At 47.3% G+C, this 24,507-nt stretch overlaps 1 protein-coding gene across 4 annotated transcripts in view; it reads right to left on the bottom strand.

The window, feature by feature from the left end:
- Nucleotides 1-11,030: 11,030 nt before the first annotated feature.
- The window catches only part of CRTAC1 (cartilage acidic protein 1), a 37,377-nt gene continuing 23,900 nt past the window's right edge, over nt 11,031-24,507 (bottom strand). For 3 of the 4 annotated variants that reach the window (XM_035132743.2, XM_035132744.2, XM_035132745.2), the window contains exons 9-16: nt 24,115-24,197; nt 22,547-22,647; nt 22,249-22,417; nt 21,237-21,385; nt 18,478-18,520; nt 18,063-18,206; nt 11,837-11,962; nt 11,031-11,379 (exon numbers count right to left, since the gene is read on the bottom strand). In XM_035132743.2, the coding sequence (XP_034988634.1) occupies nt 11,249-11,379; nt 11,837-11,962; nt 18,063-18,206; nt 18,478-18,520; nt 21,237-21,385; nt 22,249-22,417; nt 22,547-22,647; nt 24,115-24,197 (946 nt within the window). In that variant the 3' untranslated portion in view covers nt 11,031-11,248. The other variant, XM_060274678.1, reaches the window with a different exon arrangement.

Genomic DNA, 24,507 nt, shown 5'->3' with positions numbered 1-24,507 from the left:
GTGTGGCTTTCTTCCTATCTGTTCTCTTAATAAGTAATAGACCTGGCTCCCGCGCATATATTTCATTCACAGCCACCCATGCTGTTGTCTTAAGGCTGCATAACCCATTAGTAGAAATGGTGGAATCTATATAGTATATAGTATGCATTGCCTGGATGATCGAGGAGTAGAACTATCAGTAGTATCACACTTTTAGGACCCTGTTCTTCTTTAATTGGACCTTTATGCATATGCTTGATTCTAGAGCCACTGATGTGTGGTTGAAGTATGCATTTAACATTTAACTGGTGCTAGCACCGCTCTTGAAACAAACAAGGCAGATGCTGGAATCATGATCACCAGAGACTTTGCTGGTTTCATATGCACTATGCAGATTCACCTGTTTTGTTTGAAGATATCAATGGAACTGATGTTCAGCTGACCTGCTGCCTGGCTTGGTGGTACTCATACACAAGTAGGTCTGCAGACAATTGCTCTAAAGCTAGCAAATGAGCTTCATCAACAGATGACAGGTTTTCACATGCAGATTGTCTCACTGATGTGACCTATGCAAAGAAACAGAGTCGGGTTTGTGTAAAAGGCCCTGCACCCTTCCAGCACTCAGAGCTTTGCCCATAACAGTGATGACCATGTTAATAAACAAAGTTAGTTTGGATATAATAATAATAATAATAATAATAATAATAATAATAATAATAATATAATCAGTAGGTTTCTGATTGGCATCCTTCAAGCTGCTCACACCATGTATAAAATACAAATGTACAAATGGGGACATTAATGTACAAATGGGGACATATATATACATATATACATATACATATACATATATATATATATATATATATATATATATATATATATATATACATACATACATACATATACACACATACACACACACACACACACACACACTGAAAAATAAAAGGTAATTGTACAATATTTTCAAATTAACACTCCATCATGCACATTTGACTTCCCATCCACCCCTTCATGCTAAAACTGGAATGATACAGAGAAGATTAGCATGGTCCAGAGTAGATTGTGAGGGTGTGCAAGGGCAGCAAGGGGAAGGAAAGAAAGATGAAGTCCCATAGCACCGGGTGTTCTCCCCCCCCTTTTATATTTATTACTTAAAAAAACTAATAACACAATATTAACAGTACAGAACAATCTCTGCCTCATAACATAGAGGAGAAAAGGGGAGTAAAATAATTTTAAAAACATTTTTCTGTCAGTATAGTCCATCAGGAAGCATCAAAATTCAAACCCACAATGTTCATAGCAGCCAGAATTTTTTGTATACTTCTAGGTCTAGGATATTTGTTTGCATTTCATCTTGCCAATCTGCTGCAAAAGAATCTTTATACTTCTTTAGATTGTTCGTTAATTTATCCACCAAAGTGACTTGCCAGCCCATCTTATACCAATGAGCTATTGGGGCACTCTTTCGGTCCATTGAGCAACAACTTGCCAGGCAGCTGCGAGAATCTATCCAATTAGAGGTTTGGAATGGCAATCCCCATTGTTGTATTGAAGAGAGAGAAAAGTTTAACAGGACCAATACTGGAGATTTCATCACTTACTGTCCAGTCATTCTAGGAATTTCTGCAAAGACCACAGGCTAAAACTGCGACACATTTTCACAAGCCTACCACATATGCTGGAATGACGTTTGTTCCTTATATCCTCTCTAACACAGTTTCAAATTAGTATCATGGACTGGCTGGAGGCAGAGGAGTAGTGGGAGGCACCAGCTGGGGAACCCCCAGGGGAAGAAGGCTCAGAGCCAGGGGACTGGTGGTGGGATGGCGATGCGTGGTCAGAGGGAGAAGAGGGGGCAGACTGGGAGGTGGTGGTGGCAGAAGCTGAAGAGACAACAGCGTTTAGTGAGCAGGAAGAGGCTGGGACAGAGAGCAGTCCAGAATCAGGCAGAGGCAGAGGCTGGAGAGGAGGGGCGCCAAGAGGCAGAGATCAGGCAGGCTGCTGAAGGAAGCCAGGGAGTCTCCCCCCCCCCTTCATACCATGGAGGTATGAAAAGGAGCATAGACAGACACGGCAAAGAAGTCTCAGGCTGCATGGGAAGGAGACTTAGGGGGTTGTGGGGAAGTGGGAACATTCAGTCCTTGCAACTGCCTCAATGGGGCAAGATCTGCTGGAAAGAGTTGCTGTGCTCACTGGGCCTGTCTTCTTGAGCTGTTTGTTTCTTTGAATGAAGAGTTAACTTCATGGACGCCTTGTGAGTTATTGTTTATCTGCTCCCACCTCCCTCCTTGACAATTAGATATATTCATTTGAAACAGTCTCATACCATTTCTGCACACTTTTTCATGTTCGTTCCCTCATACTAGATGATGCTGATTTAATGGGCAGCTTTAACCACATAAAATTCCAACAACTGCCACAAATCTCTTTTCCACAGGCTTGTTGGTGTTAGGTGGCGTGAGAGTGGCAGTCCATCGGGAGTGTGAACATAGCATTGCCCTCACTTGCTTTCCATGGATCGTTTGGTGTCAAGGCTTATGTAGGTCGGCCTTCCCTGCCCGCTGCTTGCTGGACTACAACTCCCATCAGCCCTAGCCAGCATGGCCAATGGTCAGGGATGATGGGAGTTATAGTGCAACATCTTGAGGGCGCTAGGTTGGGGGAAACTGATGCGGATCTTCTGCTGTGCCTCTCTGTGCCTTCACCAAGATCTCAGTTATTCAGAACTTACAGCAGTGTAATAATACATATCAGAAAAGCATGTGAACCAAGCCAGATAAGAGTTTGTTGGCTTGTAACACTCACCTCTCATTTAAAGTGGGCTTTATGAGCCCCAGGAGTTCATTTCTGAGCCTGATATGGCTCAAGAGAACTTCACCAGCATCTCTTGTCCCTGGTAGCGCTTGCTTGATCAAGTTTGTGCAAGACTTCCCTGACAGGTGATCAGCATGGCCAATGATCTAGTTGTCAGGAGTATGGACTTTGCAGGACTGGGGCCCTCCTGAGCTTGTTCTGGGGAAGCAAGGCACGGCTGCTCAGGTGAAGCCACTTGATAACTCACTGCACCTGGTGGCAAGAGCCAGGGGGATACAAGCCCAGCATTTCCCTTCGGCTCTTTGCCACAGCAACACGTTCTCTGCCTTGCTGTGTCTGGCCTCTTGCTTCCTGCCTCCTGACCCTCGCCGTCATGATTCCTGCCTCCTGACCCTCGGACCTTTGGCTTTGGGACTCCTGCCTCCTGACCTCTGCCTGCCCGACTCCCTGCTTCTTGACCTTTGGACCCTCGACTTTGCGACTCCTGCCTGCTTGACCCTCGGCCCCCTTGTCAACCGGACTCTCGGCCCTGCTCCCGCACCGCCATCTTGCCCCCGGTCCTGACGTCCTCAGCCGGGGCTTCAACTGCCCACTGACCGGACCGTGACACTAGTCTGGGAGACAGAATTCTTAATCCAAGCTTTCCCTTTGCCCTGCCTCCACCACCGAAAGCATTGACCACAGACAATGTGTTGCATAGGGATTCTCATTCATAGCCAACTGTAGCATGCAGGGGTATGGGGACTGGGACCAATACTTTGGCATGGATTGCAGCGATTCAGAGAAAACCTATGTGTGAATTCATTATTATTTTTACTTGAAATATTCTAACCATGAGGTTGTAAAGCCCTGCAGGTCTTCTGAAATTCATGTCTGTATCACAGCACCCTCAAGTGGTGAAGGATTTTAAGAGGCATAACCAGGGCTCTAAAAAGTAAAGGGACCCCTGACCGTTAGGTCCAGCTGCAGACGACTCAGGGGTTGCGGCGCTCATCTCGCTTTACTGGCCGAGGGAGTATATATAGTTCAAACTCCAAAAGAGCACAGAATTCTGGACTGAGAACAGGATGTTTCATGTTAATCTCAGCTTTTGTGGTTTTTGAAAAGTGAAGCTTCTAGCCCTTTGGGCTGTGAAGGTGTGCTGAAAAGCAACGTGGGCAATATCTGCTGAAATCTCAGGACCTGTAGAGACCTGTATAAGTTTAGCAGTGGCAGAGGAACAAGCCTTCCGTGTTCTTTGCCCTTCCCATGACTAGGAAAGGCAGAATAAATTATGCAAAATATAAATAATTGAAGAATGAATTATGCAAAATAAGAGAAGTGTACATATTCCCCCAACTTGCATAATTTATATAGATTGCAGATTTCGGCATTGGCACTAAAAATATTTATTTATTCAGTACACCAAGTCCTTGCCATAACCATGGATTGTCTCCATGGAAAACCTTACATTATTTTAAATAACAGTAGTAATAGCAATAATGTAGAACAGGCACCCCCAAACTGCGGCCCTCCAGATGTTTTGGCCTACAACTCCCATGATCCCTAGCTAACAGGACCAGTGGTCAGGGGTGATGGGAATTGTAGTCCAAAACATCTGGAGGGCTGAAGTTTGGGGATGCCTGATGTAGAACCACAGACTTCTACTTTTGAATGCCCAATCTATGGATGACTCTCTTTTCCACCATGTTGGACCATGTTTACACAAACAATTAGAAGGCATAATAGAATAGAGACTCTTGATCCCAGGGTCGTGGGTTTAAACCCCATGTTGGGCCTAGTAGTAATAATATGTAGTAATAAATGTAGTAATAATAAATAAATAAATAAATAAATAAATAAATAAATAAATTTTATTTATACCCCGCTCTCCCTGGTCCAGACCAAGCTTAGGACGGCTAACACTGAATATAAATACAGTAAAAACATTAAAAAACAAAACAAAAACAGTTGATTAAAATATAAGAATACAGTTTAAAATGCAGCTTAAAATGCAGCCTAGTTTTAGTGGTAGCCTATATATCAAAGTCATAAGGGGAGAAAACGTCAAATATTCACCGGGGCCAACTATCCATGCTGGTCCTACATGGGCCAGCAAAAAGAGCCGAGGGAAAATTTATATACAAATCCCATATAAGGGGCTCCATCAAAATAAATAAATAAATAAATAAAATAAAATGAAATTTTTTTTGGGGGGGGGGGTTTAGACCAAGTCCAGCCCAAAGGCCAGGTAGAACAGCTCCATCTTGCAGGCCCTGTGGAAAGATGTCAAATCCCACAGGGCCCTGATTTCCTGTGGTAGGGCGTTCCACCAGGCCAGGGCGAGAGCTGAAAAGGCCCTGGCCCTGGTTGAGGCCAATCTAACCTCCTTGGAGCTCAGGACTTCCAAAGTGTTGTTATTTATGGACCTTAAGGTCCTCCGTGGGGCATACCAGGAGAGGCGGTCCCGTAGGTACGAGGGTCCTAGGCCGTATAGGGCTTTAAAGGTCAAAACCAGCACCTTAAACTTGGCCCTGTACTCCACCGGGAGCCAGTGCAGCCATTGCAGGGGATTGGACTATACGTCCCTTGTGGTCCCTTTCAACAATTCTATGCTCCTCGGAATATGGTGCAGCAATATCCTTTATTGTTTGATCAGTGATTCATCATGACACTGGTTGTTGGTTCAGTAAAAGGTCTTATTGATTCTGTGCCTCTGTTTCCGTAGGACCAACACAGCAATAAACACTGTACAATAAATGCTGTAAAACCGTATCAACTGTATAAACTATGACAGGCTGTGTTTGTGTTCAGAATAGTATGGATGGATAACTATTTTGTGTTGTGTTTTTAAAATATGGTTCTATTAAAGGCCCACTCATCCCTTGATGAACGTAACATCAAGTGATGACTTCCACAGGTGAAACAGTCATCACAGATCAACCACAGCAGATAGAGCATTCAAACTACCTAATGTAACCCTGGGCCCAATATTTTTCACACATTTAGCTGAGAGCCATGAAGTAGTATCAGTGAGTGGTGAACTATCAAATGATATATAAGGAAGTGTGAATGCATCCTATGAATCTCTTCCATCCATCTGAAGATCACACAAATGAGCTGCCAGAAAGGGCAAGACCCTTTGCCTCTGTGAAATGGATACTCTTTAGTTTTATTGACTCTTGCGTCAATGAGAGCCGTGCTTGCTATGGCCTTGTTTTACCTATCTTCCACATCAGCTTTATTTCCTTATTTCTCATCAACTTCCACAGAAGGCATCATCCTTATCTATTTCCTAGAAAGACCAAACCTGAGTTAAAGGTAAAGGTAAAGGGGCCCCTGACCATCAGGTCCAGTCGTGTCCGACTCTGGGGTTGCGGCGCTCATCTCGCTCTATAGGCCGAGGGAGCCAGCGTTTGTCCACAGACAGCTTCCGGGTCATGTGGCCAGCATGACAGAGCTGCTTCTGGCGAACCAGAGCAGCACACGGAAACGCTGTTTACCTTCCCGACGGAGCGGCCCCTATTTATCTACTTGCACTTTGATGTGCTTTCGAACTGCTAGGTGGGCAGGAGCTGGGACCGAGCAACGGGAGCTCACCCCGTTGCAGGGATTCGAACCGCCGACCTTCTGATCAGCAAGCCCTAGACTCTGTGGTTTAACCCACAGCGCCAACCTGAGTTAGATAGCCCAATAGCCTGATCTGCTCTTCTGCAGTTACCTATGTACCTGGGGACCAGGCTGATGGTCCACATGCACCAGAGGCTGGAGTCTAGGGTAAAGAGTGCCATTCAGTCACAGCTCATTGGATGCTGGGTGGTCATCTGTCATGGATGCCTTAGTTGACATTCCTGCATTGCAGGGGGTTGAACTAGATGACCCTCAGGGTCCCTTGCAACTCTATGGTCCTTGATCAGGCATCCCCAAGCTTCGGCCCTCCAGATGTTTTGGACTACAATCAGCGCCGTCTTAAGCGCCCCTGTCGCCATGGTGCGCCGGATCTCTCCGGATCCCTCCCGCCCCGTTTCCCAGGTGGGCGCCGCGCGCAGCTCCGCAGCGGACCGACGAAACGGCCGGACAGCGGGAGGGCGCCGCGAGCCCTCCTGGCGGGCCGGCGCCATGGTGCCCTGCGCCACCGGGGGATCTACGACAAGCCGGCCCTGACTACAATTCCCACCATCCCTGACCACTGGTCCTGTTAGCTAGGGATCGTGGGAGTTGTAGGCCAAAACATCTGGAGGGCCGCAGTTTGGGGATGCCTGTCCTTGATTCTTTGAGGCTTTAGCTTCTGTCTTTTTATTCCCCTCCCCATGGGTCTTCAGAGCTAATGCTGTGGTGTTTAGTGCCCTCAGCTGGGGGAAAGTATTCTGCAGTTCAAAGCATGCCTAGATGAGGAACACTGTAGATTCTACAGTGAAGAAGATAGAAGATATTAGGTGGGTATGAAGGTCCATTGCCTGGGAATTCAGCACAATAAGAGGTGGGCGGGCCTGGGAACCATCACTTCCCTCAATTGCTGGCCTCTGTGTGTGTTGGCTGCAGAGTTGTTTGTGGAAGAAGCAGGGAATTATGGAAGTCGTGTACCCCTAGATCTTTAGGGAAAGGGAACGAATGTGGCACCACAGAGTCTAATTTTGATGCACTTGACTATGATGTAATCCAAACCTTTCTGAATATACATTACACCCTCCAGCAAATCATGTCAAGGGGGGGGGAGGGATGTGACAGATGAGTTGGGAAGCTTGGGCTGACATAAGATAACAAATGGCCCTGTCATTTTGTAAACACAGTGCAGGATTTGATGTTCAGGATGATTCGAAAATGCTAAATTAGAGATGTAAGATCATGTGACATTACTGAAACGGTATTAGCATCTTGAATCTGATCTGAGGTGTGGACCAGGCTGCCTATTCCATAGAACTCCTCAGCTCAGCTGGCTGGCATAGATTTCAGATGATGACTAAAAGCAGTTTAGATCCAAGTGTTTGAGCTTAACTGGATTATGGATTTTGCTATTAGCAAACACAAATTATTTGTGTGATAATCACTGAACATTACAGACACCGTGACAGAGATCTAGCAACACTATCTTAACTTTCCATGACGATTCAATGCCAGCCTTAAGCCTCTTGACAATCAGCTCCATATATATATATATATATATATATATATATATATATATATATATATATATATATATATATATATATATCTCACAGAGCCAACATCTGCAAGAAGTAGGAAAATTGTGGTGGAAGCCTGGAAGACAGAGAAATGACAGAAGTGATTCTGATACCAATGTACTAGATTAGCTATAAATTGAGATGATTACATTATTCCTATCAGTTTTCACTCTTTCTGACTAAGGTAAAACCATCTCAGCTGCAGCTAATGACAAACCTGTCTCCCTGCAGGCCACCTCTGACTGTCAGTGATCTGGGGACACAGGAGTCCCACTGTAGCCAGAAGGTGGGGAGTCCTATACCTCTCTTGCTTTCATAACCCACTCCGTCACAGAGCCTGTCCAATAAAAGCTCTGACTGATGTACATTTGTGTTTCTGTGCTAGTGAAGGCTAGTGAACAGGGGTCTCTGTTTCCTATTTGTTTCTCAGCTGCGTTCATGATGAGCCACCCCCTGCAGGGGGGCTCAGGAGTTTTAGGGACTATTCCACTACCACACCCACATCAGGGTTCAGCGCCTGCATCTTATCCACCCTCTGTCCCCTCCTACCGCAACCCCCCCCCCCTAGTTACTGCTGGTGTGATAAATCATGCAGCTGGGCTGCATGGTGGTGAAAGATAAGGGGGTGGGGGGAACATTGATATCATGGTCTGCTGGCTTCTTAATCTGCAGACAGTGGCAATCAACCAAATGAACATGGGAGATGTAGCAGTATGAGATTAAGTGGGCTGGTAAAAATGACAGGCAGCCTGAAGCAAGTCAAAACCAGGCAAGTAGCCAAAGTGGGCTATTGGTCCCTGCAGGGTTGGTGTCAGCACTCATCATCCTTGGGCATCTTCCAGGGCCCCAGGGCCCTGGCAGGGCCCACTGCTGACATCTGTTCTGGGCTCCACTAAGAAGAACTAAAATGCACCCACCACCCTCTAAGCAACCACCATTCCAATTTCCTATGGTGTTACTGGTGTAGCATCACTGCAGGGTATTGTGGGAAATGAAGAAGACAGGCTGCTTGGAGCATTGCCATTCACTGCTACAAACCAGGTCCCTGACTCTTCCCCAGCAACTGATGCTTGTTTTTCCCAATTATAACTCCCTGAAGGATTCACCCTAGAGACTTCACCGGTCACAAAGTGCACAAAGGTGTTTTTTTTAATACCCAAGGAATTGTTCCGCATATGAGATGATGTGAACATCAAAACGTTTTATATAAACTATCCACTGCTGACCGGGTTTGTAGCAAGAAGTTGTGCCTTTCCTTTCCATTTGCGATCATTCAGCTTGTCTGCATTTGTATAAATATATCCATATTTAAGCAAACATACGATACATTTTAAAATATGATTAAAAAAATTCCTTCCAGTAGCACCTTAGAGACCAACTAAGTTTGTCATTGGTATGAGCTTTTGTGTGCATGCAGATATTTTTCTTCTTCTTCAGATATTTTTAAATATAGATTGCTCTGCAGTAGATCCTGCAAATCACCTGCTTCTGGCCTTATCTATTGATTATCTGGCTACAGAAATATGCCAGAGCTGCCCAGAAGGAACTTGGAAGTTCTGGCTCCCATCAGTAACAAGGAGAGGCTCCTCACCAAAGAGAAGATTTTTCCTGGTTGTGTGTTGCTCAAGCGTCATTACTTGCCCGATTATAAAATAAGCAGTAATGTGATTGTAGCATTTAAAGCTGGGATTTAAGCACAGCACTAACATTCAAGAGCCAATTTCCTTTCTGGCTCAACCTTTTAAAAAATGGGTTTTCCAGGAAACAAGTGGAGATCGTTTTCTTGAGCTTGGTCTCCCAGGCGAATGATGGTGACATTGTGATAAGTAGCCTGTCACAAGGTCAGCGTCATGTAGGAATTTTGTCCGAACAGCCCCTTGATAAATTCCACCTGCTCCGACTGCTGAACAGCATCTTGCCTCATACGCCCTGCAGAGTGTTATGCAGGACTGCCCTGTCACAAAACCCCTAGGTCAGTGATGGCAAACCTTTTAGAGACAGAGTGCCCAAACTGCAACCCCAAAACCACTTATTTATCGCAAAGTGCCAACATGGCAATTTAACCTGAATCGGTGCATATTCTGCAGTAGCTGTCACTACTCTGACTCCTATTTAGCCTGGTTACCATATTGCATTGTATCTGGGGAATTTGTGTGAAGTCTAGGCAAGCTCTCTCAGTGTTTGCATTGAAAGAGAAGATGCATATCGATCATTTTGCCGTTCATTAAACCAACAATTACCCATTCTCAGAACCGTTGTTTGCCTTCATTAAGGTAAGTGTAGTTAATATGTTTTGACATCACCACCACGAGACTGGGTTTGTTTTCTCTATGAGCTACTCATCTTCTCTGTTAGGATAAAATACTTGTTTCTGCAGCAGCCGGAGCAGGTTTTAGAAAAAATAAATTCCAACAGTGTTTTCCCTGCTCCCTCGCCCAGCCCCGACCAGCCGCTACACAGGATGTCCGGCATGGCCCTGGGTGCATCCTCACCCGCTACACTTGGTTGTGGTTCAGCTTGGTGAAGAAGTACGCCAGCAAGTGGGAGGCAATCATGGCACGGTGGGGCCCGGAGCCCTGGTGCTGGGTGAGGGGCGATGAGCATGGGGTGGAGGCAGCCCTACCTGGCTACCCAGCACTGGAACAAAGTGGCTTCTTGAGGCTCGCCAGTGATACCATCCACCCCTGCCAGCTCCTGCATGACGCGCCCTGCCCGGAGCCTCCCATTGGCACTGGGCAAGAGGAGGAGGAAGGCGGCTGCTCGGCTGCCCCATTTGAGCCGAGGATTCTATGCACCGCCTGTGCCTTCTGCCGGCTCTGTGCTGGGGCGATGGCGCGTGTGCCCACAGAGAGGGCTTTGAGTGCCCCCTCTGGCACACATGCCATAGGTTCACCACCACTGTCCTAGGTTGCATTTGTTACATTGTGTTGAGCTAGGAAGTCATTTTGGGCTGAACTCAAGAATGCTTTGCCTGGTCCTCAGGCTTACAAAGATGACTCCACAGCAGGAATCTCTGAACTTTGTTGCATTGCAGTACCTGGGAAAATAAACCCCGAAGTTCTTCGCGAGAGTCAGGAAAGAGCTTTATTATTATTCAAGAAAAGCAAGGAAAGGGTGATTCGGTTCTAGTGGGTTCACCTGGAGGAAATGGAATCACTAACTTGGGGGAGAGAAATTGTCCTTTTTGCCACATGGAAGCTGGGCATTGTCTATCGCATGAGCCACTAATGCTGGGCATGCACTCCAGCTGGCAGTGCCCACAGTGTAACACCATTGCCACTGAATCAGTTCTTCACACAGCGCCGCCTGTCTGCCCCCAAGGAGAAGCCTTGCTGGCAGTGGCAATGGAAAGAGCCAGGCTCATTGTGGCAGATGTGATCACACGGGGCTGGTCTTTCTCTGCACTCATTTACATCTGAAAAACAGAAGGAAGAGACATATTTCACCCAGCGGGAGGAGCAGATACCAGCGGGGATTTCAACAGAGTGCCCAGCATCAAGGAAAACCAGCTCCTTGGAGCCTACTCCTTGCAGCTGAAAAAATGAAAAAATGATGCCTGCAGCAAACGGTTACTCTAGTTCCTAATGCAAGAGGTAGTCGCTGACCCAGCTCTTCCACAGTTTTGTGCCATGGAACACCCCAGAGGGACCTAGAAGAGGACATGCTATGACAATGCCTGCCACCATGGAAGGTCTGGTGGCTCATTGCTTGCAGACTTTTTGGAGCACCAGCTGCTGGCCTGCTCAGCGGATACTGGCTACTATTTAAAACAACAAAATAACAAAATGTATATACTGCTTGATTGTAATAAAAGCTTGCAGAGGTTTACAAAAAAAATTAAAATATTAATAAAAGACAGCTTAAAAACTTACCCAGGCACTTGTTGGCATCTTGGGGATCAGTCTTGAAGCCAGGGTGGCAGTGGCAGGAATGCCCACCCTGTGTGTTGACACAGACGTGGGTGCAGTTATGCAGACCATAGGTGCACTCATTTATGTCTGGGCAGAGAGGAAGGATCATAGTGAGCGCAGCAGTGGTTAAGTGTTCCTGTTCACACATGTGTCTCCAACCTCACGAGGAAACCTCATGGGCACCTCTCAGACAGCTATTCCCACTGGGGAAAACATGGTTAGATTCCCATTCCTGAAACCCTCAAGGTCAGCCTTGTAAAAACGTGCCCCAAATTCCCATGACCATCACCACCCCCAAATTGCTGGGGTGGGGGTGAAAACCTGGCCAGGGCAACTAATTATGCAGACCTCAATGGGGCAGCAAGCCTTTGTGACAGGTGGCTCAGGTGGCACCCTATATTTAGCCATTTAGCAGGTTAGTGAAGCCTCTAAAGAGATCCAGAGGAAAGCCATTTTGCACCCAGTGGACAGTGAAGCAAGTTTTATCAAGAGCATGAACTGTGCTCCATTTCCAAGGAGATGATCTGAGAGACTATCCAGGCATCAGTGCTTAGCATGGGAAAGTAGTGTTTCCCCATGTCCACTACTGTACTCTGGTGTGGGGAAAGCTTGCAATGATAGGCTGCTGATTCTTTTTCCCCTCCAGAGGGCACCAGTGTCCTATCTGATTGTTGCCATCTGGATATGCAGCAAAGAAGCAAGAAAAGGCTTGGTCACTCCTTCAGGCTGTGCTCTCGGACTTATCTGACCAAGTGACACGTCTACTTTTTAATTGATCAATGGAAGCTCTATGGAACCATAGCCCAGATGCCCAGAGTATGTGACCTTCGCAGCACAGCAAGGGGGTGATGCGGCAGATTGGGATTCTAGCCTCTATTCCAGCTGTAGGTATCTCAGTGCCCCTGCTAGGTCAGGTGTACGGAAAGCAAGAGCCCCTCAAGAGTTCAGTTCCCTAGAACTAGGCAAGGCACACAATCCAGACACATAGCTCATGCAGGCACATGTGTATTTAGGTAATACACATTTGAGCACATGGCAAAGAATGATACGGCCAACACTTATCAGCACCCTTGTGTGGCACACCAACGTTCACTCACATTTCTGGTTCATTCAGGCACACACTTGTGAACATGTGACTCACACGGCATATATGTGCACATCGTATTGCCACTGTTTATCCCCTGAGGTCTGCTTCCAATCAAACTATCATGGAATCTACATGCATTTCTGCTTCTCCATCAGCAGCATAGTGGTATGTCAATTCTCTCTCTCTCTCTCTTTCTAAATTTTAGACATATCTGAGGACTTACCTTTCTAAGAAATATGGTCATATAAATCAGCAGCAAAGACCCCTGAGGGTTTAAAATGGGGCCGGAAGCACAGGATCATGGAGCTGGAAGGCACCTAATGGGCTATCAAATGGCCAATGTCTCCAATCTGGACTGGAACCTGTGCTCTCCCAAGATGAGCTGTTCAGAATCTGGAGCCCCACATCAAACCAATGCCTTCAAGTTACAAGAAAGAAGAAAACTTTCTGACAGTCAGTGCTGTTCGACAGTGGAACAGTCTCCCTCGGGAGGTGGTGGACTCTCCTTTTAAAAGCAGAGGTTGGATGGTCATCTGTCACGGATGCTTTGGCTGAGATTCCTGCATTGCAGGGGGTTGGACTAGATGACCCTTGGGTTCCTTCCAACTCTACCATTCTATGATTCTGTGATTCTTCCCACTCTCTAGACACACTGTAAATAAAGATGTCCCAGATTCAAATTATCCCTGAACAATTGCGTCCGGCCTTTTTAGCTTCCTGCACAAGATGTATTTCAAACTCGGTCTTTAGGGCATGTAAACCCATACCTAGTGCAGAAGACCGGATGCGGGATTTTTTAATCAGCCATGATGTGGAGCGCTTGCTGCCCTGCCTCCCCTCTGCTTCTTACTTACTACGTTTCTTGTGTTAGTTTCACTGATAACAGTGATGGGGAAGGTCAAGGATAGGAAGAGACTAGGGTGGGATAGAATCAATAGTTATGTACACCCCCCCCCCGCAAAATTGCCCTGTGGACTCACAACTGAATGAGTCCTCAGCAGAAATGCAACATGGACCTTAGCACGCAGCGCATGGATAAAAGGGAAGCTGTTCTGACCCTCCTGAAATGCAGCAAATAAATGATGTGCTGTAGCAATGGTGCTTTCTCTTGGCGACACCAGACTTTGAGGCTTGTTGTTCTTTGAGGCTTAGTCTGGCCAGATAGATCAGCTCCTTCTGTACAGGTGAAACGGTTGCAAAGAAAAAGCAGTTCTGCTTTTCAAGAGGACAAAGGCTTCACAGCAGTGCAAGGCCAACTGAATTTCCCATCAGGAAGATGTGGGTCCTGGTGACAATGCCAGAGATGTGACTGGACTTCAGGCAAACAAATAAAAGCTTCAAGAAACAGAATCCTCTAGAGGCAAGCCCCAAGAGGTCAAGATATCTTGGATTTGATTCTACATCATATTGGAGAGAGGATTGTTTAAGCTGAAGAACTGCAAAAGCTCTGCATTCCAGAGGACAGAAGTAGACCTAAGAGAACTTTGGCAATGGAACTAATCATGTCCAGTGGGGATTGGGCCCTCCTTTCCTAGACATGTTCTAAGTCAGGCATCCCCAAACTGTGGCCCTCCAGATGTTTTGGCCTACAACTCCCATGATCCCTAGCTAACAGGACCAGGGGTCAGGGATGATGGGAATTGTAATCCAAAACATCTGGAGGGCGGAAATTTGGGGATGCCTGTTCTAAGCAGAGGCTGAAAGGCTGACTGTTGGGATTTGGGGTTTAATTTTGATGTAATTTTGGATTTCCTGCATCAAGTAAGGCGTGGGGATTCTGCTAAACTGCAGCTCCCATCAGCCGCAGAAAGCATGGCCAATGACTAGATATGATGGGAATTGTAGTTAAGCAGAGAGCAATCCACAGGCTTCCCACATTTGAAGACGGCCTACAAGACCCCTTCCAGTCCTAGGATTCTATGAGCAAAAATAGCAAAGGGATCTGTTCTCTCCACAAGAAGCATATTTAGCCTGCAAATGAGACAAAGATGTATGGAATGAAATTCTGAAACTGTATCTCTAGAAGCAGGAAGAGTAATGTCATTAGTCAAAAGAGAGCCAGATAAACTTATGAAGGGTGTTGAATGAGAAGCATCATTTTAGGTTTCAGGAATAGTCAAATGTGGTCAGGAAATAATTAACCGTCCCCAAAAGGTGTGGGTTTCTTTTCTTTCCTTAATAACAAAAAGAAAATCACTTACTCATTGGTAGTGATGAATGAACTTTGCAGTTAGGTTTGGAATTGAGCTGGGTAGGGAATGGGGAGCAGGAATGAACTATCCCACCCCTAATTCAGAAAATAGTAAAGAGGGAAGTTGAACTCAGTTCCAAGCCTGTTTCAGACACACTTGTGCCCCAAAATGACAAGATCCAAAAATTTATCCAAACCCTCACAATGGCAACCCATATCCATTCACCTGTCTATGCCCTCTCAAGCCCCTTGTTCCTCTGCATATATCTTTGCTGCTCCTCCAACAGCACGGAAAGGGAGAGGGGTCTCTTTCTCCCCTTCCCTCTCTACTGTCTGCATGCTGCTTTGGTTCTGTGTTAGACACAAGATGTACTGGGAAATGTAGTTCCCCAGAACTATCGGCATAGATTACTGGAGAGTTACACTTTCCAGTACTTCTCGCATCTGGCACACAGCATGCCAACTGTCCTCTCCCTTTGACTGCTGAAGCACACACACAAGCAAACAAAAGCATGGAAATGAAGGAGCAATGGTGGATGGGAGGCAGGAACACAGGACGTTTTTAGTCCTTCTCTGGCTTGGATTTTAATCTGAACCAATGAAGAACTTCAGGGCTTCTAGTTCTTGCAATATATTTTAACATAAGCTCATCCAGATTTGTAGTCCAAGGATAATGGTTTGATCCTTCACAAGGGTTTGCGAAGGTATCTTCTACCAAGTCAGGTTGATTGGTACCTACATGGATTTCTGCCTTTTCTCTTTCCCCCCTCCTGGTTTGTGGCGCAAATCACTTGCCTGAGCCTTCTAGGCTTCCTTTACTGAATGCTTTTTGTAGCAACCATGTTTTTCAGTGTGTCTAAGGCAGGAGCACAATAACTTGAGAACGGGAAATGCACAGCCATCAACACAAAGGAGAAATCATGGCCAATCAAGACACCCTGGGTAATGCCCATTTTTATTCATTTTATTTACATATGCACTGCATATTTACAAACATGCATATCCCCTTCACAGTTATGGTGTTCATAGTATAATAGGCATTGGCCATGCTGGAAACCTGTTTTCCATGTGACGCCCTTACCTTTGCCTTGTAACAATCTTTGGTATGGAGCGCTTTGCTCACTTCTGTTGTGTGCATGTTATGCATTAGAATAATCTAAAAAAAAAAACAGTTGTTGTTGGATTACAGCTCCCATCACCCCTGACTATTGGGCCAGTAGGACTCCAATAACATCTGGAGGACCACAGATTCTGCAATCGTGATCAAAATGGCAAGGGATCAAAGATTTTGGTTGAGCTGTTTGCATAGGGAAGAAGTCCACCACAGCTCAAACAACTGAGCTACTAAATAGCAGAATGGCATGGCCTTGGCTGGGAGACAAATGGTCAACATGCAGTTGTCTTACAAGTTGAAGCCTCCTCGTGTGTAGCCAAAGTCCTGTGCAAATGCCTGCAGTCATTTGCCCTGCGGCTGTTATGGCTACCCATCTCCCTGAAGCTTCACATGTGTCTCTCACAAAAGGAAATTGGCACACAGCTTGGCACCACCTCATTCTTGGCCTACGTTGATCTTCTGAATATAAGTTGTGGCCCCGCATTCCCACCCATACCCCCAAGTATAGCTGCAAGCAGGTGCTTATAGACAGTGTAGAGTTTATTGGGTGGAGTGAGCGGAGAGACCGGGTGGGTTTAAACTTCAGACACACACTGGTAAGACAAGGTCAAGGTGAATCCCGGTCCAGTCGGGCTGGGGGAGCAGGAGGAGGAAGAGGGAAGGGAAGCAATCATGTCACAGGCCAAACCAGCAGGCACAGGGTAACTGTTATCAGTTTTAACCAAGCAAGCAACTACCAGCGGGAGCCGCCATCTTGGTTAAAGGCAAGCTCCTAGGAAGATGGCAGCCACTCTGAGGAGACAAAGCATTGGTGGGGCCTCTGCCCTGTCTTGTTTTCTCAGAAAACATGCAAGGGGTGTGACACTAGTGAGAGAGTGTCGTCCGGCGGGCTGCGTAGTGCCCTTTGCAAAGATGCCTGCCCCCACCTCAGTCCATGTTCCCAGGGGCCCCCATGAGAAGACTGGATGAGAGAGATTGGAGGGGAGGAGTACAGGGGAAGCCACTTCCATCTATAAAGGCCGCTATTTGTCCTTTATTGGCAAGGCTTAAAGTGCATAGGAGTGAAAGCAGAGTCCGAGGCAAAGTGGAAGAAGAGGGGCAGAGGGCAAGATGGGGCTCAGCCAGCTCCCCGAGGAAGGGTATCCACCAAAGAAGGCCACTTGAGCTGCACAGAGAGGGAAACAGAAAGAGAGACAGAGAGAAGGAAAGAGAAAGACAAGGCAAGAGTTAGTGGCGGTTGGCAAAGAGGAAGGTCTTCAGGGGCTGAACCAAATGTTTGCTGCCTGACAAGGGCCTGGTAACCCTACCTACCATTGAACATACAGAGGAAAGCAACAGGTGTGTGTGTGTGTGTATGGGAAGTAAGCACCCATTTTCACACTTCCCTGCAAACTGCACTCTTTGCCCACTGCTTTGCAGCTGTTCGGCAACTATTATGCTTTTCCAGACCCATGCCAGGTGCCAGGTGTCTCATTTGGCCCAAAGGTATACTTTACCGCTTCTCCTCCTTTGCTCAGGCATCCGAACATGGCATACAAAGCAGGCGCTACAGTGCCCCCCCACCCCACGCCATCTTCTCATTGGTCAACGTACAGAGATCATGATTCCAAGCTCAGGCCCTCACTGGCTTCACTGCTTTCCCTTGCTCCTTCCCTTCTTGGCATTATGAAATAAAGAAAACCCAGCCTCAGGTAAACTTTTCACCGCTCGGGTGGCTTCAAGGGAGGGCTCAGCCCCTGTGGGGAGTGCCTCTCTCTCTCCCCCCCCCCCCCGCTCTGCCAAAGCCACCACTCACCAACGCAAGCTGTGCCGTCCTCGTTGGGCTCAAAGCCGCGGTTGCAGCGCTTGTTGCTGCGGCAACGGTACCCGCCATATGTGTTGATGCAGATGGGCCTGCCCCTGGGGCAGACAAAGGGGAATTCTGCACACTCATCCATATCTGAGGAAAGGGGGCAGAGGGCGGGTGGAGGGAGGGAGGGAGGGGGGTAAAGAGAGAGAAAGAGAGAGTGATGGAGGCCCAGGACAGGACAGAATCTAACAGCAGCCTCTTAACACCACGGTTGGGCTGTTGCTTTATCCCCAGGGACTACAGCTGTGCGGCTGTAGACAGCTGCCACAAAGAGCCCGCCTCGTGCCCCATTGAGCCCGGTTGTGGGTAGAGGAAATTGCACCCAAGCACCATTCACATCTGCCCCTTCCAGGTGACTCACCAACACACCGGCCGTTCTCATGCTGAGAGAAGCCTTGGCCACACTGCGGGGGAAAGAGAGAAATGTGTTATCCATGTGCTGCATAATTGCCTCCCAGCCTCGGCTCCCTCTCTACCTTGCCTCCTCCAAGATGCTATTTCCAGGAAATCGGGGAGTCTGTGTGCCTGCCTCAGACCATATAGCAGCTAATGTGGTAGCTCTCAGTCCTTAAGTCTCTTTTTGTTATCATCTCAGTTCTGAAAAGGTATACGGAAAGTTTCCGCTCAACACTTTAAAACAGCAGGGGAACCTAGGTTGGGCTTTCACAGCTGCCAGGAGATGAGATGAGTTGCCCAATCATTCCCCAAGGTCTCAATTTCCTTGTGCGCCTATTTCTTCACCTCCAAGTGTTTTGCAATGGGCAAATTCACTGTCCTGCAATCTGGGCAGCAAAGAAGGAAAGGGTCAGTTGCGTGCTGTTCTAGACCTCCTAAGATCTGTGATGAAGGGGGATGACATATTTTGCTGCAACTCCACGTCTCTCCAGTATTTATAACAGTTCTGTGTAGCAGTGGGAGTAATGCTACAACCAGACTACCCAAACCCAGACTCTGTGATTCACATATAGAACCTGTTGGACCCGTAGCCTTCCCACTTCACATTCAGAGCCGATTCCTCAAAAAAGAAAATGGGGCATCCTTTGCAAGTGATTTCCTATAATGCACAGTAAAGGACCCACATCAGATTTCTGGATAGTGGGTTTCTATGGGAGGATGGGCAGCAGCAAGTCTTGTTCATTTCCATGGTGTAGATGCAGGTCCTATTAAAGGTAAAGGGACCCCTGACCATTAGGTCCAGTCGTGACCGACTCTGGAGTTGCGGTGCTCATCTTGCATTATTGGCCGAGGGAGCCGGCGTATAGCTTCCAGGTCATGTGGCCAGCATGACAAAGCCGCTTCTGGCAAACCAGAGCAGCACACGGAAACGCCGTTTACCTTCCCGCTGTAGTGGTACCTATTTATCTACTAGCACTTTGACATGCTTTCGAACTTTGCAACTCAGCATTCACCTAACAGAGAGGTTATCTAACCTACATAGCTTGCACTTGTCTGGTTCCCCATCCACCTGAACATGACTGGTCCAACTATCTGATGATGGTGTACAAATTCATATCCAGACCTTTAGTCAAACCAAGTGAATATTCAGGTTCTCTTTGCAAACTTCAGCAGCCTTTATTGGTCAACTTGACAGATGGCAGCAGAGGAACCAGAGCAGGGGAAGGACAAAGTCTGCTCTGGACCACTTCACTAGGAATAACTCCAGCAATTCCTGCCGCAGCCAGAGCTGAAGAAGTCGTGTTGCAGAACTTTTTGGCACGGACTGTCCAGCCATTCTGTGCCTCCTGCTGCTGCAACTCTAGTGTTGAAATTCACTGAGCTGACGGAAGCACATTTTGTAGAAACGTCATTTCAGTTATTATCTGTCTAGCACACCAAGGCCCCTTCAGCTGGTTTACAGCCTCCCTGACCAGTTGAACTGTTGCTGCCACAAATCAGGGAGCTCCAAAACAGACCACTGAAAGGGAACAGACTCAAATAACTGATGTTATTAGTGGCATTTGTATGCCACCCCATAACACAGGATTAGGAAATTAGCCCATCTGATCAGCCTGAAGGAGTCCTCTAATCAAAGGTCTGCTTGGTCCAAGTCCAGTTTAAAAATAAGGAACTCTAAGAAGGGAAAGTGAGCAGGGGCCCTGAACCTGTAGCTAATGTTTAAACAGCAGCCAGAGCAGATACACAGGTCACCTGGCCAGAGTCTTTCCACCTGTATTTCTGTTTAAATGATAGCAATTGTTTTTCAGTTTGCATCTATATGTATAACTTGACGTTTGCAAATTTCATGCCAACTTGTGTCCTCTTTTTTGGGGGGGGTATGTGAAAGTGGACACCCTCCTGGGAAGGCTGTTGCCTGACTGGGCAAGTAACCACCAACTCTGTCCCTTCAAAGAAAAGGACATTTGAAAGAGAGAGGAAACCTTGCCCAATAGTAGCCTGTGAGCTTGTCCTTTTCTTTCGATCCCCAAAAGTAACTTCTTCTGCAAATCTAGGGCCCCCTCCAACTACTTGGAAGTCACTGTCTTAATTTTGGGTGGCCCCATTTTGCTTGACAGGCACTCAACCACCACAGTTCACTCTTAAGAAGGAAGAAGAGGCCCCTACAAAAAAATATTGCAGTGCATCTTCTTTCAGCATACTATAAGTCACAAGCAGCTAAAGCAAGTCACTCTCTCCCATTTTTTGTTTTTTTATAGATGATACTCTGCGAACTGCAAATCTTAGGGACCAGTGAACACACTCAGCCTTCACTTTCTTTTCAGAGACAGGGAATTGCCCTCTTTTGATATTTTATTTTTAGATTTATTTATTTGCACTTCTGCTAATCTCAGGATTCCCCTTTGCCTGCTGAGACACCCTCAGTGGCTCTTTTGATGTCCGTTTCTTTCAACAAGGGGGCACTGAATTTGGTATTGGAGGGAGTCATTACTATGAGGATTCTTGACATGCCTTGTGCAGGAAACACAGCTTAGGTTTGCAATTTGCCTTTCTAAGGGGACAAAAATAATACCTCTGTCAGCACAGAGCCTCCACCAGAATTTTGCATGGCCCTTTTTCTCAGTGAGATGAGAAAACGGAAAAATGTTTCAAAGAGGAAAGGGTGAAATTGAGGAGGGATCCATTCTAAGTAACATGAACATGGCTGGCAAAGGCAGGGCTCACCTCCAGAGGAAGAATGGTAAGAGGTGATCCCGGAGTGTCCCGGGGATAGGGGATCTCCAGCACGGAATTGATCTCGCTGCTTGCTATCGACCGGCTGATCACCCGGCCATCTGGCCAAGTCACCTCCAGGCTGGTAGGCTCATCCTGTCCTACAGGGAAGAAAAGCAAGGAAGGGTTGAACCCGGGAGAGATAAACAAACAAACAAAAAACCTGCAGCCCACCCAGGGACCCGAATTGCTCCGGAGAACCATCTTCCTCCTATGCAGTGGTCTGTACTTTCATTTCCCTCTTCCCCCTTTCAACCATTTCTTCCTGCAGAGATGAAAGAACTTGGGATTTGATGAGGCTCATGTCCTTCCATCAAGCACTCTGAGCTAACACCAGCATGGCTCTTGGGCACAAGGCCAGCTGTGAGCAGGGATGTGGGGCATTGTGGGGCGCGGGCAACTCTGACTTTCCGTGCCACTTGGCTTCTCAACTCACAGCGTGGTCTAACCCGGCCAGGCCCCACTAAGCTGGGCCACCTCAGGGCTGTGGAAGAGTAATGAGGTGTGGAGACATGCCGTCCCTTCTGCAGGAACAGCTGGAGGGGGCAGGCAGGGGCCTCGCTGCAACGCACGTTCGCTCTGCTTTAAGCTCCTGCCACTTGCTTTTTAAATAAGGAAAGGAAGCAGACTTTCCAAATGTTTTGAAGGGCTGCACACTGGGGACAGGTAGGTTTCACCAAATCTACACTGTTTTTCAGCAACATTAGCAGACTTGGGAGAAGTCAAAGATGGGGCATTATGCCTAGAGGCAGAGGTTTCAGACTGAAGGTTGTTAGAGGAAGGACAGATACAAATGTCTGCATAGCTTGCAATGTATTCTTGGTAGCGCAGGGCAGGTATTATCAGGGACGAGGGGACCCAGGAAGCTCAGAAGCATCATTGGATGGACAGGACGAGAAGAGACCTGGGAGGGCACACACCTCGCTCAGGTTCCAAGCCCTGCTTCCAACTCCTCCACACTCACCCAAGCCAAAATGGGCAACAGGCTCCATCTCGCACAAGTACCCAGACCCTCCGTCAATGATACGCAGATGGGCACCACTCTGACGTGTGAAGAGCACCACCTTGGCACCGCGGGCAAATGCCCCAAAGCGCGTACGTGGGATCACTCGCAGCCAGTTGTTGCCAGCGCCCTGTGGAGATGGACAGACAGATTCAGCCGAGGAATGAGCAGGCATGAAACGGAGGAAGGAGTGGACCATGCTTGCTCAGATGTGAGCTGGGATCTGAGTGCATTGTGAGGAGCACCTCTCAGCACCCACCTCGTTGACCTTGAAGACTGAGAGCGGCTGTGCCATGGACTCTCCATGTGACAGGATCAGGTCCAGCCTCCCATCGCCATCAAAATCCACCACTGCCCCCCCTGGAACGACACAATGTCCATAAGCAAAGGTCTTGTTTAGCTCCCATAGGAAGATATTCCCCTTCCACAAGCATGGCTGGAATAAGAAAAAGTAGGAGTCTCAAGGAATAGGACACTGACCATCCGTGTGCCTCTTCACCCCAGAAACTGCTTCGGTTCCTGGTGCCAAATGCTTTGTAAATGGCAACACCATTTCTGCGAATGTTACTCAAGATTTCAGCATCTTGGTGGTGGGTGGGAATTCCACACAGCCATCCTCTGGATCTTAATTTAATTGTCATGAAGTAAGATTCTGGCCTGGCTTGGTTTCACCTTTTAGTGGGGTAGGAGTCATCTTCTTGATGGAGGCACACTTTAATTATTTTTATGGGTTATGATATGCTATGAATTCTTACTGTTTGGTAAGAATCATAAAGTTCTGATCTTTTCATGGGGCACCGAAGCCCCCAGCTCTGCCAACCCTCCCCTGTCTCTTTTGAGTGCCTGCTGTCTCTGCAGTGAGGAGATGCTCCCTGCATCCATCCCTATGCTGATGATCCCTTCTTCAGATGTTGGTGTAAGTCAGGCACCCCCAAACTGCGGGCCCCCCTAGCTAACAGGACCAGTGGTCAGGGATGCTGGGAATTGTAGTCCAAAACATCTGGAGGGCCGAAGTTTGGGAATGTCTGGTGTAAGTTCTTTGGGACACAAGAAGTGTGTGACTTTTAAAGGAACTGCTAAAGGTTAAGCCAAAAGCCAGGCAATCAGACCTCTGGATTCTTCCTGGCAGAAGAGGCAAGGAGGGTTCACCACTAGGGGAAATCTGAGTGGCGGCATGAGAGAGAATCTTGACTGTGGTGACACCACAATTTTGGAACGCCTTTTCTCAGCAGGTGCACCTGGCACCAACTCTGCTGTCATTCCAGCACCAAGCTAAAGCCCACCTGTTTACCTGCCAACCACTTCAGTGATACGTATGTACAGTGGTACCTTGGGTTACAGACACTTCAGGTTACAGACACTTCAGGTTAAGTCTCCACTAACCCAGAAATAGTACCTCGGGTTAAGAACTTTGCTTCAGGATGAGAACAGAAATCGTGCGGCGGCAGCAGGAGGCCCCCATTAGCTAAAGTGGTACCTCAGGTGAAGAACAGTTTCAGGTTAAGAACGGACCTCCAGAACGAATTAAGTTCTTAACCAGAGGTACCACTGTAATGGTTATGCTGGGCTTGAAGCAGATTATCTGTTCTTGCTGCTGCCTGCTTTGCTGGTCTTATTAGATATTTATTCTGTTTTATTTTTGGTTGTTTAGATATCGTTTTTTGTGCCTGGGTATTTATATGCAGGGTGGAATATAAATATGAATTTTGGAACAAGCCCCCACCCCAGGCTGTCTGGTGGTTAGAGTAACCCCTCTGTTCACTAAGCCCACTCCTGCTAAGCGAAGCCACATGATCATGTTCCACAAGAGACGTTGTGGAGACCCACCTGTGCCACGCCCCTCGGGTTCCACAGCATCGCCAGGGTTCAGTTCCTCGATGGCCGGGTCAGCATGCTCTCGGCGAACCACCCTGTGGCAGAAGGGGAGTATGCCAGTGCAGAGAAGATGATCTTCCCTCCCGCAAAAGGGCCCATCATGGGAGTCAAGCCACTACTCCTGAGTAGGCACCACCCTTTGCCCACACACTCTCTTGCCAAATCCTTATCTTCCCAGAAAGGGGCCCTGCCCACTCGCATAGCAACAGGTTTCTGCACGGACTGCCCAGATTTGCCACATGCTGCTGCTATCACTTTATTAGCCTGAGAAATGTAAGCGGCTCTGTTTAACGAGCCATTGATTGCCTACAATTAATGGGAACCGTGCATAAGTGCTAATTAGTG

The sequence above is a fragment of the Zootoca vivipara genome, chromosome 5, assembly GCF_963506605.1.
Source record: "Zootoca vivipara chromosome 5, rZooViv1.1, whole genome shotgun sequence".
NCBI classification, from domain to species: domain Eukaryota; kingdom Metazoa; phylum Chordata; class Lepidosauria; order Squamata; family Lacertidae; genus Zootoca; species Zootoca vivipara.
The sequence above is the reverse complement of the archived record's forward strand: the minus strand, read 5'-3'. Positions and strand labels throughout refer to the sequence as shown.